The sequence below is a fragment of the Vipera berus genome, assembly GCF_964194415.1.
Source record: "Vipera berus genome assembly, chromosome: 2".
In the NCBI taxonomy this organism is placed as follows: Eukaryota; Metazoa; Chordata; class Lepidosauria; order Squamata; family Viperidae; genus Vipera; species Vipera berus.
In genome coordinates this window covers 102776547-102793179 of record NC_138203.1, presented here as the reverse complement: position 1 = coordinate 102793179, position 16633 = coordinate 102776547, and the positions used below count along the sequence as shown (strand labels likewise).

Below are 16633 nucleotides of genomic sequence, written 5' to 3'. Positions count from 1 at the left end.
TTCTGTAGAAGGTTAACAATTTAATGTTTCAAAGGTGATTTGTTAATATCCTGAGTTGTGTATGTTGTGTTGCTTTATGCGAACCAATTGGGTACTGATTCACATAAAGCAACACAAAATTAGGGCTCTCCACACTAGGCCAACAGATAAAAAGGAACTCTGGTTGCTTTTGCCTCACAGGAGAAATAAAGACAGCAGTAGGTTGGTTACTGGGCTCATAAACATACCTAAAACAATGGGCCTATTTCTCATACATGTCTTTGCCTTTTATGGTTACACTTTACATGTTTTGGGTATACAAAATTAATTTGTTTCCTATTTGATCTTTTAAAAGTTGACTTCCCCCACCTAGAATATGCATACTGATGCATACTAAATGTACTATTTCGGTCTCCTTGTATTGGACCTGTGGAAAGGGGCCTTTATGTGTCTCTATAATGTATTTATTTTATTTTATTTTATTTATTTTATTGGATTTGTATACCGCCCTATTCCCGTAGGACTCAGGGCGGTTTACAGGGCAGTTAAAACCATGAATACAAAAAATTAAAAACAAATAAAACAATTAAATTAAATTCAAGCCCCAAGAGTAAATCTAAAACCCAGTTAAATTAACAACCCCACAGTCTGGACCAAACAGATCGAAGAGCCAAGTTTTCAGGTCCCGGCGAAATGAGCGAAGGTCGGGGGCAGTCCTAAGTTCTGTGGGTAGTTGGTTCCATAGGGCAGGCGCACCCACAGAGAACGCCCTTCCCCTGGGAATAACCCGCCGGCATTCATTAACCAGCGGTACCCTGAGAAGGCCCTCCCTGTGGGGGCGCACAGGACGATGGGAAGATGATGCCGGCAGCAGGTGTTCCCTTAGATAGTCCGGACCCAAGCCATTTAGGGCTTTATAGGTCATTACCTATAATTTATTTATTTCCACTAACAAAGAAAGATGTGACAAGGTGAATTTCGTCACTGGGAGAAACACTTGGCTGATTCAGTTTGTTAACTCATTTAGTCCATTCACCCAGTGGTAGTTGCCATCCAGAGCCAGAAGAAAATTGATGTTGTTTCCATCCCACATGGTATCACGAGACTGGGCAGGTGTGCAGCAGTTTCTGAATCGCAGGAAAGATCTTGTATGGAAATTCTCACTGATTAATTTAGCTACTTTATCAACCTGGTGACTTCCCTTCCAAAGGACAGAAATAAAGTGGAAGATTCACAAGTAGAAGAAGTTGGAAGATTGGGGAAAAACATGAATTTGTTGGTCTATCCCAGGGGTAGGCATAGCTGACTCAGGAATTCTGGGAGTTGAAGTCCATGAGTCATAAAAGAGCCGAGGTTGCCTACCCCTGGTCTATCCTAACAAAAATGATTTCTTTGAAAGACAAGAAAAGCAGTTGAGGTGTTTTGGGTGGATAATGCAAAATAGATCTCTTAATCAGACAAAACCATTTATAGGAAGCAATCTAACAGAGATGTCGTAATCATAGCATAAGAATGAACTATATATTCCATCATGGGAATAGCATGCACATTATTTAGCAGGCCCACGTAAAGATGCACATTTTTGTTATGACACAATGAAACAATAAACGTTACAAAAATTGATGTGGTATTTTACAATGGCCTTTAAAACTAATGGGAATGAGCTTTCCCATAGAGACTAGTTTCACAATTTGCTATATACAGTAGGTAATCAGGATTAACAAAGAAATATTAGATTTGTAATGCCTTTGATATAGTTATAATGGATAGTTTGGACTACTGAAGATTTGTTGATGTCTTCTTCAAGTGCAGCAGCTGTCTTTGAGAGTGGATGCAGATAGCTATTGGATTGCCTAAAGTAGATATTCCCACATTATTTCCTGTATGTGCATTTATAAATTAAATAAATATTATAACCCCATCCGATGTCTTCAAAACTATCATTCTTTACAACTATCTGAGAACTGTTGGCTCCTCTGAAATGACCATGAGTGACTTCACAGCAGAATTAGTTCCTGAATTTGATGTGGCAATGAAACCACAGTATCCATTTATCAAGAGCACAATTTCCTTTCTTTTAGGACAAAACATTTTGTTTGATTCTTATTACAAAATCTTCTGGTGTTGGAGATATTACTACGTTATAGCAAACTGCATTAGGAAAACATATACATTGTAGGTCCAGACCCACATTCATTCCAACTACTCAAAGCTACCATCTGAAGGATGAAATGACTCATACTAGTGCTTTCTTTAACAAATGCTTTAGCAACCGACTCTCCCTTCAATAGCAACAGCAATAGCACTTAGAATTGTATACTGCTTCACAGAGCTTTACAGCCCTCTCTAAGTTGTTTAGAGAGTCAGCATATTGCCATCAACAATCTGGGTCCTCATTTTACCGACCTCAGAAGGATGGAAAGCTGAGTCAACCTTGAGTCAGGACCGAACTACTGGCAGTTGGCAGAGTTAGCCTGCAATACTTCAATCTAACCACTGCGCCACCACGGCTCTTGGTGTGCTCTTCAAGCTCCATAATTAAGACAGCAGATTTAGTTCCACCACCTGCATATACTCTGAAGAAAAGTGTGTTAGTAAATTAATTGTATCAACTTGTAGGTAGATTCAAAGTGTGTTGTTACAGAATTAAGTCATTGCTCCAGGTAGCTTATTACCACTCTCTCAGAACGGCGGTACTTGCCCATGATCTGGGTCCTTAGCCCTGCCATCAGTGTTGCTGCAAGTAACGCCAGGATTGAAAAGTTGATGTTTTATGGACTTGGCTTTTAGATAAGAGATTGGATATGAGATGAAGAGATATCTGTTTGTAACCTTATAGGGGTTGAAGAGTTACTACATTTGTCTTTACTTGTTGTAATGAAGGTTGGAAGGCACTTGTTCGTGTATTTTTACTTTATCATGTTCTTTTTTTCTTGTATTTCTGTGCTTTATTACTATTTTTTCTTTCTTTAACTTTGTTTTAGTTTTTACAATTGTAATCAAAATCTGTAATAAAAAAATATTATGTGTCAAAATATTAGCAAATTCATAAACAATTATTGTACATTAAAGCAAGCAAAAATATTAATGAATGTCTCCAAGGAAAACATTTTGAATGTGGCAGAAAAGTCTTGATGCAAAATCCTTGCAGCTTGGAAATGATTTCCATTCCCTCCCCCCCCCCCCCTTACAGTATAAAATGACATGAAGATCTTGATTCAGCAGCAAATATAGTAGCTTATAGTAAATAAAGGAGTGAGATCACGAAAGGATATAAGTATTTTATTAATCAACAAGGTCTACTATTTACTCAGTCTTCACTCCTAGGCAGCCCTGCAGAGGATTCTTTCAATCAACATAGGTCTTCTCACAAATCCAGTTGAATTCATCATAGCACGATACTGGACTCACACCTCCTGCCCCGATAGCAGCACACTCTTTATCCATTGTTGCTCTAATTGGAAAGCTGTCAACAAGAACACATTTTGTTAAAAAAAATATCTGAGTTTGGTTCAACAAATCTAGTAACGTAAAGCGTGTGTCCGACCCAAAATAAAAATATATTATTTATTTATTTTATTAAACTTATATACCGCCCTTTCCTGAAGGACTCAGGGCAGTTTACAGGGCATTTAAAACAACCAATACAAAAGTTAAAAACAAATTTAAAAAGATTAAATCATCCCTAGAATTAAAACCCGTTAAAAAATTCTCAGCCTGGCCCGGAGAGCTCAAAGAGCCAGGTTTTCAGGTCCCGGTGAAATGTGCGGAGGTCGGGGGCAGTCCTAAGCTCCACGGGCAGCTGGTTCCAGAGGGCAGGCGCACCCACAGAGAAGGCCCTTCCCCTGGGTGTTATCCGCCGACAGTCTTTCATCGGCGGCACCCTGAGAAGACCCTCCCTGTGGGAGCACACTGGATGAAGGGAGCTTGATGCCGGCAGCAGGTGTTCCCTCCAAAAATATATTAACCTTACAACTCAAACCATTCATTTTTGATAAGGTTGTGAAGGAACATGGAAAGAAAAAAAGAAGCTAAAATCTGACATATGCAAAGAAGCCAACATTGGAGATTAGCTTTTATAAAGGGCAGATTTAAAATGGCACAAAACCTGAACAGAAATCTAACCTTAATAAAAGATCATTTTTGTTGTATTACTTTTTTGCTTTTTTTTTCACTATTTGTATTTTTTCCCCTTTGTTCTGGTTTATTAAAGGCAAAAAGAAAATAAAGGTCTGATTATAAATTAAATTGGGAATTAATCCTAATGAATTAAAGTATTTTATCCAGAATGCAGAATTAGCTCCTTTGGTTTGTTGCAGCTAAGACAGACTGCATTCTTGAGCTCTTCTTGATTTTTTTTTACCAGAAGCACGGTAAGAAATTATCTGGAGTTAAATGAATTGATAAACAATAGAAAGCAGTTCCTGTTAGAACTTCAACTCATCTGAAACCACAGTGATCAACATCTCAATTCATTCTGGGCCAATAATGTTAATTAAATAACAACTAGATTTAGCTGCCTCAAAAGTTCACCATATGATAATGCCCCTTTGTAATGAAAATGAGTTGTTCTCCTCTGCACAAAAAAAAAAGCAAAGAAGTAGACCCACCACAATTTGCCTCTGGAGAAACAGAGGTTGCTTAGCTCTGGAAGAATTGAATCAGAGCCTCCTCACCACAAACTACTACCTATATTTGTAAGTCAGCATTCATTAAATTATCCTCCTCCTCAACTTTATGGAAGTGTTAGAGTTCCAGAATTAAATTCTCATCTAAAACTGATGCTGGAAATTGGCTACAGACAAATCCTAATTTTAAATATAAATGTGTTGGACCAGTGCATTAAAAAGCATAAAATAGTAAAAATCATAGAGCTTAATAGATATCGTATTTTAACAAAAGGCCCACAGAAAGTGAACAAGTGCTGCAGCAGTATTTCATTTGTGTTTTGTGTATGCAATTCTATGCCAGTGCTCCTTCAGAATTGTGAATGAACACAATTATAGTTCCAAATTATCACTGATAGTGTGCAAACAAAACATAGACCTTTAAAAAATAGTAATGAGTTAGAGACTGGACACATGGAAAGTATTGGATTCTACTAGTAAATATCAGAAGATCGGCAGTTTGGTGGGTCGAATCCCGAGTGCCGCGTAACAGAGTGAGCGCCTGTTACTCGTCCCAGCTTCTGCCAACCTAGCAGTTCGAAAGCACGTAAAAATGCAAGTAGAAAAATAGGGACCACTACGGTGGGAAGGTAACAGCGTTCCGTGCGCCTTTGGCGTCTAGTCATGCTGACCACATGACCACGGAGATATCCTTGGACAAGCGCTGGCTCTTCGGCTTTGAAACGGAGATGAGCACCGGCCCCTAGAGTCGGAAACGACTAGCACGCATGTGCGGGGGAACCTTTACCTTTACCTTTAATGAGTTAGAGACTGGACACATGGAAAGTATTGGATTCTACTAGTAAATATTCTATGAGCTATAGATGGTCCGTATTATTGTTTAAGAAAGGGAAAAAATAAACCTTTGAGAAAGTACATTTATACCGATAAATAGCTAGTTGCAATATTTTCATGCAGATTTAAAAAGGAAGTTGCACATCAACGAAGCAGAACATATAAAATTATCACATGCTGTATCGGGAAAATAAAATCCCTCCCTAAAACAGAGAATGGAGAAAAAAAATGAAACCTACAGATTCATGTTGTGCTCTCTGCGATCAATCCACTCCCAGTGTTTTGCTGATTCAGAGTAGGAGAGTCCAATGAAATAATTAGCCATTGCTGTTTTGTTAGTAATAAATTCCTGGTGAGAAAGGAAAGTAAATATGGAAAATCAAAGGTTCTTCTTAAGGGCCATGACAATCATGAGCAACCTGAAGTAGTCTGAACAGAGAGGTGTGAATTCCCTATACTTTTTCACCCTGATGAAGGATATAAGTTGAGTAAATTGCCAGATTCAAATTATAGAAGACGCATCTGCCAAAGTCACACATTTACTGTTTAAAGCTACAGGAATCTTGTTCACTTTCATCTCTAGCTTCTCAAGTGCCACATGAAAGAATCAATTCTGTATAGTTTACTAAGGGCGATAGGTGGGGAAACAAATATAAATTATGCTTAAAACTTCATGCTCTTTTCAATATACCAGACATCTGGCAAATCAAATGCTGTTTTCCGAGTTCTGATAGCCTTTGCTTGTAAGATTGTGGAGAATAAGTTGATTCCACAGACTTGTTCCATAGCAGCCACCCAACAAACAAATGGCAAAGTGGCATTGGAATAGCAGATTGGGGAAATCTGGATCTCTATTTTTGCTGATGCATCTGTTGACCATACCTAATACACAGACATACAGAAACAGACATACACATATATATGTACCAGTGAAAACACATCACTTCCAGAAACTGTGATTTGAGCCACCCAATAAAGGCAAATTTTGACTGGAAACAAATGTAGAGTACTATAGTCCTATTCCAAAATAGTTCTGAAGTTTCTCATAGGATCCTGTTCAGTTTGGACCATAAAACACGTTTTGCTTTGGTGGGGGGGAAACAAAAACACTGGATCAATCTCCAAAGCAGACAGGTTTGTTTGGGTATTCAAATTCACTTCAAGATGATTTGGGAAGTTGAAATATTGCTGGTGTTTCTGATGCTAATCAATTTGCAAGCTTTTCTCCTTTCAGAGTTCACTGCAAAATAGAAGAGTGCCTGGGTCCCTTCCCGTTTATGAGAGGTCATTTTAAAAGTAATTTAAACATACCAGATGTATATTTACAGATGCTAAGAAGTTTTTGCTTAGCACAGAAAGATATAATCCATAGTTGTTTCTCTTGGATCTAAAATAGTATGTTCATACTTTATACTCCTCTGTTTTAAAGTGCACCTTGAATGGTTAACACTGTGTGACATTCACTCTCCAGTTCAAAACAGTACCCATCAAAACTAGAATTTCCTTACAAGTAAAAACTACGTCTACTGAGAAACCCAATGACGTATACCATGCATTCTTCAGGATACACTTGCTCTCATTCCTCTCACCCATAGCTCTCACTGCAAAGTTTATATTTCTTTCAAGCCTTGCTAACTCTTGATTTCTTTGACTCATGGTTAATCTATCCAAAATGTAAGATTTCATACTCCATCCTACAATCCATTTTCCAACTATGATAAATAAGCTTCCTCTGGAATCCTAAAGTTATATCTGTTTTGTCAGAGGATTGTGACTGTCTCACTCATTCACTGGATGGTCTAAATATCCTGACATGTTTCTTTTCCCAGGTTAAAGGGGTATAAGAGCATAAACCCTTCAAAGATGAAGTTGGTTTCTTCCCAGGTGACCACAGACTTACCAGTTCCTTTGAGTTGTTGATGATCACAAGGTCTGATTTCCATTCTTTACATTCAAGTTGGCTGTTCAGCCATGCAGCTTTCTCTTCAGAAAACAAGTAATCATGCCCTCTGAATCGTTCCCACTTTGGTTGCTTCAAAGGAATTCTGACTATAGCAAAAGATGGAAGGAATAAATGACTTTGAAAGTGATAATAGTTGCAGCTTCAGGAGTGCCAGAAAGACAAAGCATATAAACTCTAAGTAGGGCAATCCCTGTTCCATTTAAATTTTATCATTGGAATTTGATTGTTATTTCCTGGTACCAATATAAGCATTTTTGTCTTATTTACAGGACACATCGCTGTTTCTTGAGAATGTTTTTTGTAGAATGTCTTTTTTATAGTGACTGGGAGTCTGTTTTTCTGTCGCACATTGGAGCAAGATGCTGATCTAATTGCTGAATCTGGTTCTTCATTATTAAGTAGCTTCCTGCTTCTTGATCTGACTTCCCCTTTCTTCCAGCATAACATTCAGTGAGTGAAAAAAGGGAGGAGAACTGTACCCATTGACCTTCCTTTCAATTAAAATGTGTATCCCCCAGGGCAAGAGGTAGCTTTAAGTTCAGGTAGAGCTAATGTAACCAGAGCTTAGGTGCCAAAATCCACATGATCACAAGATAACAGATAAGGAGTTTTCTATTTCTTGTTAACTAGTGGCCATCCAGATTTTTGTAGCACAAGAGGCTTGTTCAGGACTCCACTGTTGACTGAAATATCTGGAATCCAGAGCTGTCAAAGTGTTCAGGTTTAGTTTCTGCTGAAATGTCACTAGCCCAAAACAGGTCAATAGAACTTCCATAATTCAATGTTTTTGTGCAGGTTTGTCACACTATGTGCGGTTAGCTTAGCCTAAATTCAGACACCTGCATTTTAGGACATAATTTCAGGGCCAAAGTTCCAATTAAAAATATTTAACACAGCCATACTATACTATAATTAAAACACCTTTTACTTTTCTTTAGTTGACTGTAATATTGTAAGGAACACTATAAAACCTTGAGTATGCATTAATGAATATTAACTATGTATTTATTTTCAGAATAATTGACTGTTTACCGTTTGCTTATCATGTTTATCATATTCCTGCAGGAAATTCCATGGAAATCAAAGTTACAGGTAATTCTCTTAATCTTTTAGGTGTTGATTTTGTACACTTAAAAACAAACCCTTATGACTGTGCTGTTTAAAGATCTGTTCAACCTGTTTTCTTGTAAGGAGAACGTACTACAGACATAGGAAATTTTGCATAAAGAGATGGGAATTACACAGATAGTGAATCCTAATCTGAAAACCTCTGAAGTTTGCTCCCTCAGATGTTTTACCAAATTCTCTCTGTAAACAATTCCTATGGCTGTGAAAGTTAGACCATAAGAAAGGCTGAGTGCCAAAGAATTGAGGCCTTTGAACTATGGTGCTAGAGAAGACTCCTGCAAGTCCCTTGGACTGCAAGGCAATCAAACCGGTCAGTCCTAGAGGAGATCAACCCTGACTGCTCTTTAGAAGGCCAGATCCTGAAGCTAAAACTCAAATACTTTGGCCACCTAATGAGAAGGAAGGACTCACTGGAGAAGAGCCTAATGCTGGGAAAGATTGAGGGCAATAGAAGGGGACGACAGAGAATGAGGTGGCTGAATGGAGTCACTGAAGCAGTAGGCATGAGCTTAAATGGACTCCAGAAAATGGTAGAGGACAGGAAGGCCTGGAGGAATGTTGTCCATGGGGTTGCGATGGGTCGGACACGACTTCGCAACTAACAACAACAATAAACAATTCCTGTATGATATCAATAATGCAAGACATTCTGTTACATATCTTGGATGAATAACCTTTATAAGCTACCATATTTCAATGAGTCAGCTTATTAGAAGTGCTAATAATGAAGCTAAACTTAAATATTTTAGACACATAATGTAGAAGAAAGTAAAAAACAATTGTTTTCAGAAAACAAGCTGGCTAAATCCATCATTGATGACACATACCAGAGAGTACAAAAACTTAAAAGTGTCTGGCAGAAAATCTTGGACATAAAGACTTGGAAATGACCAAATAACTGAGTAATTGTTGCATTTAGATGACCACTATAAAGTGGTGTGTGTGAGGTTGTGTGTGTTCTTTTAGAGCCTATATATGGCAGCCCTAACTGGGTCAGTGTCCCAAAGGTGCTTTTCAAAAGGCAACTGGACTTTCTTGGGTTTTTTCCTTGAAAATGTTTTGCTTGTCATCCAAGAAGCTTCTTCACTTCTTCAGACCTGAAGAAGCTTCTTGGATGAGAAGCGAAACATTTTCAAGGGAAAAAAACCAAGAATGTCCAGTTGCCTTTTGAAAAGCACCTTTGGGACAACCATGACCTGGATGATTGAGAATCTCCATAGACATGTCTGAGTCAGTATGAAAAACACCATTAAAAGACATTAAGTAGTAATCAAATGTAGCTAATATTAAGTCTCATCTATTTATTGCCCAGAGGGAACTTTTAGCCCTGTGATACAGATATGATAATTTAATAAATATGTGAGAGAAAAACAGCTAATTTGGGATTTTTAATGTCTCACACAAGATGATTTCAGTTCATTGTCTTCTCCACTCTGTATAAAATAAAGTTCACAATTTACGTTGCCTAACCTTGTAGATGATCCAAAACATGAGCTATTTTTCTTTATCTTGATATTTAAAGTTTCACTATAGCAGAGCTATCATTTTACGAACTCCCCTTTCAATTTATTTATTTATTTATTTATTTTATTGCATTTATATACCGCCCTTTCCCTGAGGACTCAGGGCGGTTTACAGGGAGTTAAAAATCAACCATACAAAATTTAAAAAACCAATTAAAAAAGATTAAACCAACCCTGTACAGTTAAAAAAAACCCAATTAAAATAAATTTCTCCTCAGCCTGGGCCCGAGAGCTCGAAGAGCCAGGTCTTCAGGCCCCGGCCGAATGATCGGAGGTCGGGGGCAGCCCTCAGCTCCACTGGCAGCTGGTTCCAGAGGGCAGGCGCCCCCACTGAGAAGGCCCTATCCCTGGGTGTCACCCGCCGGCAATCTCTTACCGGTGGGACCCTGAGCAGACCCTCCCTGTGGGAGCACACTGGGCGAAGGGCATTTGATGCCGGCAGCAGGTGTTCCCTCAAATACCCCGGACCCAGGCCAATTATCCCTGGCTAATTATCAGATATGGAGGAGAGAAAAAAATAATTTCACTTTTTACCTGTGGTAGGAAGCCAGGGAGAGAAGGAAGAGGTCGGCTCAGGAGAGGGGATCCACACTAGGAAACAAAAAAATGTCATCCATCATTAACATCCTGTTATATCTTCGGTTCTTTAGGCATTAAGCGAGAGGAAGTGTTGAAACAGCAAACAAGTTTATTAACTGAGAACAGAAGGAGCCCTAATGGCTGCTGCACAGCTATTTATACGGTTAGCCTCTAGGCGGCGACCAATAGGTTTAAAGTAACAGTTTCCCGCCCAGAACCTAATTATCTGCCTGGAGACAGCAAGTCTGGCTTTCAGTAACAGCAACCCTTATATAACACAGAAATCTAGGTCAGACATTAAGCAAGTGATCAGACATTAAGCAAGTGATTTAAAACAGTTATGGCCAATACATTACAAAATCCTGAATGTAAATTGAATTTACATCATCAATACTCAGTGGTATCCAAAATGAAAAAAAGGAATCATGAGTCATACATGCAACCTTCCTCAGCAAAACTACTCTTCTTTTGACACTAAAAGAAAACAGCTGCAACAAACAGGTAAACACAAAAAGTTCAAACATATTTTTTCAGGAAACGAACCATGGACTATATCAACAGCATCCAAGTCCATGCAGAGAAAGCACATACGCCTATGTTCAGCAAGGCAACCAGCATAGAGATTTTTGCATATTTGTTTTTAATTCCTTATAATACCAACAAAAAAAAGAAGTGATACAAATACACAGAGAAAGTGTAATAAGGAAAAGAAAAGGAGGGAAATAACAGTGTAAGCAACGTAACTATCAGATCTTAACTAAGCAACAAATCTAAAATATCATAAGGCTAATATATTCTAATATGTCATTAACAACTTTGAGGATTCTAAGACATTTCATATCCAAAATTGAGGTGTTTTTTTAATTTTTAAAGCTTCCTGAAGTCTCCATGAAGAAACATCTGTAGAAGGAATTAATGAGGTCATCATCATCACAAATTCCAAAAGTCCACCAATCAAGGTAACTCTTTGATTTTCAAATTCCTAGGCTTCTCAAAGAGGCAACCAACCAGAATACTGTGCCAGAATTGGGATTGTGGCTGTCTATTTGGTGTTGTCACTGGGGAGCTTAACTGGTCTTCCTGGTTTTATAAGAACTAATTATTTCCCTCTAGATGTTGTAGACCCAGTTTATGAACAATACAGCAGAAGACTATATATGACATGTAATGGATTGCACTTTATATTTAGACCCATTCTCTGTGATCATGGAGTCACAGCTGAGGTTTTTAATGTAGCCCCATGTTCCCTTCATCTGCTATGTAGTCACATCTAGCATCTTAGCATGAAGCAGGAGCTACACATTCCTCAGTCTGCATCATAGGCAGAGATGAGACTTTTCATAAGAGGCATCTCCTCATTTCTCAGCCAATCCCCTTAGTGAGCAGTGAGGCAAATAAGCACACACTGCACCTCAGTTGGACCAAATGAGTAGGATGGACATAAGGATTAGGACCTGCTGCTTGCAGAATCTTGACACTTCCTCCATGCATTAAGTAATACAAGGAGGGCACTATCCATCTGCCTGTTGAAGATGATGTGTGAGAGCATCAGGAAATCAGGGGCAATCAAATGGAAAGAGCTGCTGGAATTCATGCTATATGGCTGGTCATCTAAAGCCATTAGCTGAAGAATGACCCATGTCAAGAGACTGGACAGCCATTTGCCTGAAATGGTATAAGGTTTCCTGCCCGAACAGGGGGTTGGACTAGATGACTTCCAAGGTCCCTTTCAACTTTATTATTATTATTATTATTATTATTATTATTATTATTATTATTATTATTATTATTATCTTTTGGACTAATTTATTGCTCACGACTCACAACTGTTTCCACTACTGCATAAGCATTTGAGAACTTTGCCTCTAATTACCAATGCAGTTGCAAAATGTTGGAGACATCTGGATGAGGTTTACTTATTTCTACTTAATCCTCCCCCCCCCCATCAGTGGTAAAAATATTTTTATGTTGAAAACTCCTTTTGAGAAAAGAGAATTTGAACATTCAAGAATTTTCCTCACTGAATGCCACATAATACATTTTTTCCTCAACAGAAATCAAAGTACATTTATCCCCCCTTCCCCCCACATCCAGTTATTTTCTAATCTCAGAAATCTCTGGATTGTTATGTAGAGTTACCTGAAGAATTTTCTGTAGTAATGTTCCCCTTCGGAAAGATCTGTGGAACTGAAAAGAAAAGTATTTTTAAATAACAGCTGATAAAAAATCCTCAATACCTCTGCTAAAAAAATAGGAAGTAAAAGCAATTGTTTTGTCAACTTTATTGTCAGCTGAAGGAGTTGAACCAGGTTCAAAAGAGAGATAAGAGTCAAGCCCTTAGTTTAAATCTCAACTTTTCCCTAGGAAAACTTCTGTTCTCCATATCAGTCTATCTATTAATCTGCCTCTAGTTTTCAATGGGATAATAAAGTACACTATAAAAAAAGCACTCTGAGGAATGACTGTGGCATATAAATCACTTCTTTGAAAAACCAAAAACTAGCTGCAAACAATAAGGGTTATTTATATCTTTAGGTACTGAAACACAGTAAAACATGGAAACTCAAAACATTTCAATAATTAATTAACTTTATATGCTACCCAGCTCTCAGTTATTCTGAGCTGCCCGTGACAATCAAACACCTTATAATAAAATCAATAGAGCATAAAAAGCTAACAGAAATAATGTATGTACTATACATTATAGCTTTAGTTTTTCAAATATATATACAGTACATATCCATATTTCAAAATCCCAAAGCCCTTACAGTATACATATGTACATATCCATATCCATACATACATACGTGTGTATATGTGTGTGCGTGTGTGTGTGTGTGTGTGTGTGTGTATACATATATATAAGACAGGAAGAAATGAGAAAAGAGACAATGACATAATCATCAAAAAAGAAAAACATTTAAAATTTGGCCAGTACTCACAAAAAACAAAAAATAGAGATGTCCCTGTGAACTTGACTAGTAAAAGGACGACTCCAGGAGCTATTTGCTGCCAATTCATCCTCGTTAATCTGAAAGATTTCAGTAGCAATTCAATGACACCCCATGTTTTAGCAGGATAAATTTCTAGAGGTACAATTTATTAATCAATGACAAATAAATGAATGCATTCCCCCACCCCCATGTTTTGTATGTTGTTTTAGAGTGGGTGAAAATATTTACAGGGCTAGCAAATTGCCCATTTTGGATGGGCTTTCCACATACCACTCTAGGCTGGCCATGAACAAGTAGGAGCTCCATTCACTTCTGAGACTCAAAACAAATTGCTTGGGTTTCAGCAGTATGAATTTTATTATTACATCTGTATTTTACATGAGAATTGTTTTTTTTTAATTTTAATTCCATTTATATCCCGCCCTTCTCCGAAGACTCAGGGCGGCTTACAACCTTAGCAGTAGCCTTCATTCTATGTATATGCCTGCTTATTAGGGCTTTCACACACACCCCAAGCGGCATTATTACAAAGTCAGCTTAATTGCCCCCAACAATCTGGGTCCTCATTTTACCTACCTCGGAAGGATGGAAGGCTGAGTCAACCTTGAGCCTGGTGGGATGCGAACCTGCACTAATTGCAGGCAGCTAATTTTTTTAAAAAAATAGTTCATTTTTAACATTCCAGTCCAAGACTTAAGCTAACATGGAAGCATCAAACATTTCAGAGTTGAAATTCAGCCCCAAAAAGGAAACCAAAGCAAAACAGATCTCTGAAACAAGTTTAATCCTTATCTTGAAGCATTTTCAGATGGTGTAATATTATTGGGTTTCTAAATTAGCAGTCTGCTGTTTGATGAAATTTGAATTTTAGAAAAGAAAAAAAACCAGAAGAAATGGAAATTTTACTTATCGGGAGGATTCTGCAGAGATGAGAAAGTGCTCCAATATAATTCTTCAGCAGACGGTAAGTGACTGTCTGAACATTTTTCATCCCCTTTAGATTTATGCACTCTCACTCTTGCTAAGCAACTCTTAAGCCCTAGGAAATTATGCTACTTCTCCCTTTGTGTCAACAAGTTGATGATAGACAATGTACGCCAGTGTCTCAGTTATGAAATACTTCCTTTTTCCTAAGTCTTCCCCTCAAGCACTCATTTGGCAGCTAGACATGGACTTACGAACAGACTATAAAATGATAGCTTGGATATTTTTGGACTTGGAGCTATGAAAACACTTTTAGACAGTTTATTAGACATTCTCCAATCAACACTGCCCAAATCTGTTGAATGTCAGGCCCCATAACTATATAGCCTTAAAGAGAACTAAGTTGTAAAAGTGCTGGGCATGTAAGGACCCACCTCAATCTACATCTTAAGGAGACAGAACTCTTGGAAACGGTTTCTTCCAACAGGAATCTTTAATTAAGAGAAATTGACTCTAGACATACTAAACAGGATCTGGGGAAACACACAGGGATCACTACTTTACTATTTGTACAAATGGAAAAACAGAAAACTTCTCTATCCACATTCTGAGCCTGAGTAGCAGAGATTATGAAATTGTTCAGAATGAAGTCTCTGATAAAATCTACTTGTGAAATTGAATAGAAAACAGGAAATTAAGGGAACAAACAACACTGTTTACCCATAACTGTGTTGAGTCTTGTCCTATTCCAGAAACATTTTTTTAAAAAACCCAAAACATTAAAATAAATTGAAAGTAGTACAGTGTGTTAAAACAGTAGCTGTCAAGCAAGAACATCCAATGTTAGTAGCTTTGTGCATTTTTCGAAGAGGGAAGAGATATAAGATGCCTTATGTCTGGGCTTCTCCAATACCCACTAGTGACTTACAGTATGATCTAGCCCAGGGGTCGGCAACCGGAAAAAGGAAAAGAGCCACTCAGAACCGGTTCCGTCGCACAAACAAAAAAGTGGGAGCCGCAAAAAGTGCGCACGCGTGCGTCCACTCACGTGCATGCGCAAAAAACATTTTGTGCATGCGCAAAATGGGAGGCACCTGCGCGGCGACGGGTCTCCCCTTCGGAGAGGTGCGCGCCGTCCCGTACGGAGACCTGCCGCATTCGTCAAACGGGGCCAGGCCGGCGCACGCAGGGGGGAGGGGGCGACGGGGGCTTTTCTCCTAAGAACAGCGGCTTTTAAAAGTGGGAGGGTCGGAGCGCCGCGGGCAGGTCCGGAGAGGCGGGGGACGAAGCCCCGCTTGCCTGGAGGGGGGGCAGAGAAGCGAGTTGCTGCAGCCCACCTTGGGCGGCTCCCGCCCTTTGTTCAGGCGCCAGCATCCCAAAGAAGCCCGGCCAGGAAGCCCGCCCCCCGCCTGCTTTTCCGGAGGGGGGCAGAAGGAGGGAGCACGTCCCTCCCTTCTTTGTCTGCTCCGCGGCTGCCCTGCGGGAGGGGAACAACGCCTCGCGTGCCCAGCCTGGCCCCTGGCCCCGGCACAGGGGGCGAGAGAGGCGGCGTTTGGGCCGGGCCAGAGGACGAAGCCGGACCGTGCAAGCTGCGCTTCCCCCTCCCTCCGAGCAGAAACCCGGTCCTTGCCGCTCCCGAGGATCTGCGAGGCTGGGGGAGCCGCCCTTCCCCTCGTTTGCCCCGGCAGACGCTCCTGGCGCTGCTGCTAACAGGTGCGATTCCAGCCGGAGGCGTCAGAAAGCCACCGCCATCCTTGGGAGAGGTGCGCGCACACTCTCCAAACCGCCGCCATCCCGTTTGCACAGCTGCCGTGTTCGTCAACGCGGCAGGTCTCCGGGCTTCCTTCGGGGGGCCTTTCATTCCTGTACAAGGGGGAAGGGGAATTCTCTGTGCTTTTGTGTGTGCGTGTGTGTGTGTGTATGTAAAGCACGAGAGAGGGAGGAAGAGGGGGGGAAGCGAGATCTCAAGCCCCGATGTTTCCTGCCTTCCACTGCCGGCAGCCGCCCCGCATTCTTAGCATTCCTAGGCTGTGACTCCGAGGTCGTCGTCGCCGTCTCCGCTGAGCAGCGCCGCTTGGAAGAGAAAGGGAGCAGGACAGGCACGCTCGCCCCAGCGGAGTG

At 39.9% G+C, this 16633-nt stretch overlaps 1 protein-coding gene across 3 annotated transcripts; it reads right to left on the bottom strand.

Moving 5' to 3' along the window:
• Positions 1-1021: 1021 nt before the first annotated feature.
• On the bottom strand, positions 1022-14714 carry LOC308663412 (C-type lectin domain family 5 member A-like). 3 transcript variants are annotated; one of them, XM_081319794.1, is made up of 8 exons: positions 14495-14714; positions 13577-13665; positions 12774-12821; positions 10590-10646; positions 7342-7490; positions 5681-5790; positions 3290-3445; positions 1022-2985 (listed from the first exon to the last, which is right to left on the bottom strand). In XM_081319794.1, exons 2-7 carry the CDS (start codon positions 13653-13655, stop codon positions 3328-3330), a joined length of 561 nt encoding a protein of 186 aa, XP_081175920.1. In that variant the 5' UTR covers positions 13656-13665; positions 14495-14714; the 3' UTR covers positions 1022-2985; positions 3290-3327. The 3 variants fall into 3 exon arrangements, with proteins under 3 accessions (XP_081175920.1, XP_081175919.1, XP_081175921.1); XM_081319793.1 differs by lacking the exon at positions 1022-2985 and having other exon boundaries at positions 3246-3445; XM_081319795.1 differs by lacking the exons at positions 1022-2985; positions 14495-14714 and having other exon boundaries at positions 3246-3445; positions 13577-14160.
• Between the last annotated feature and the right edge of the window lie 1919 nt (positions 14715-16633).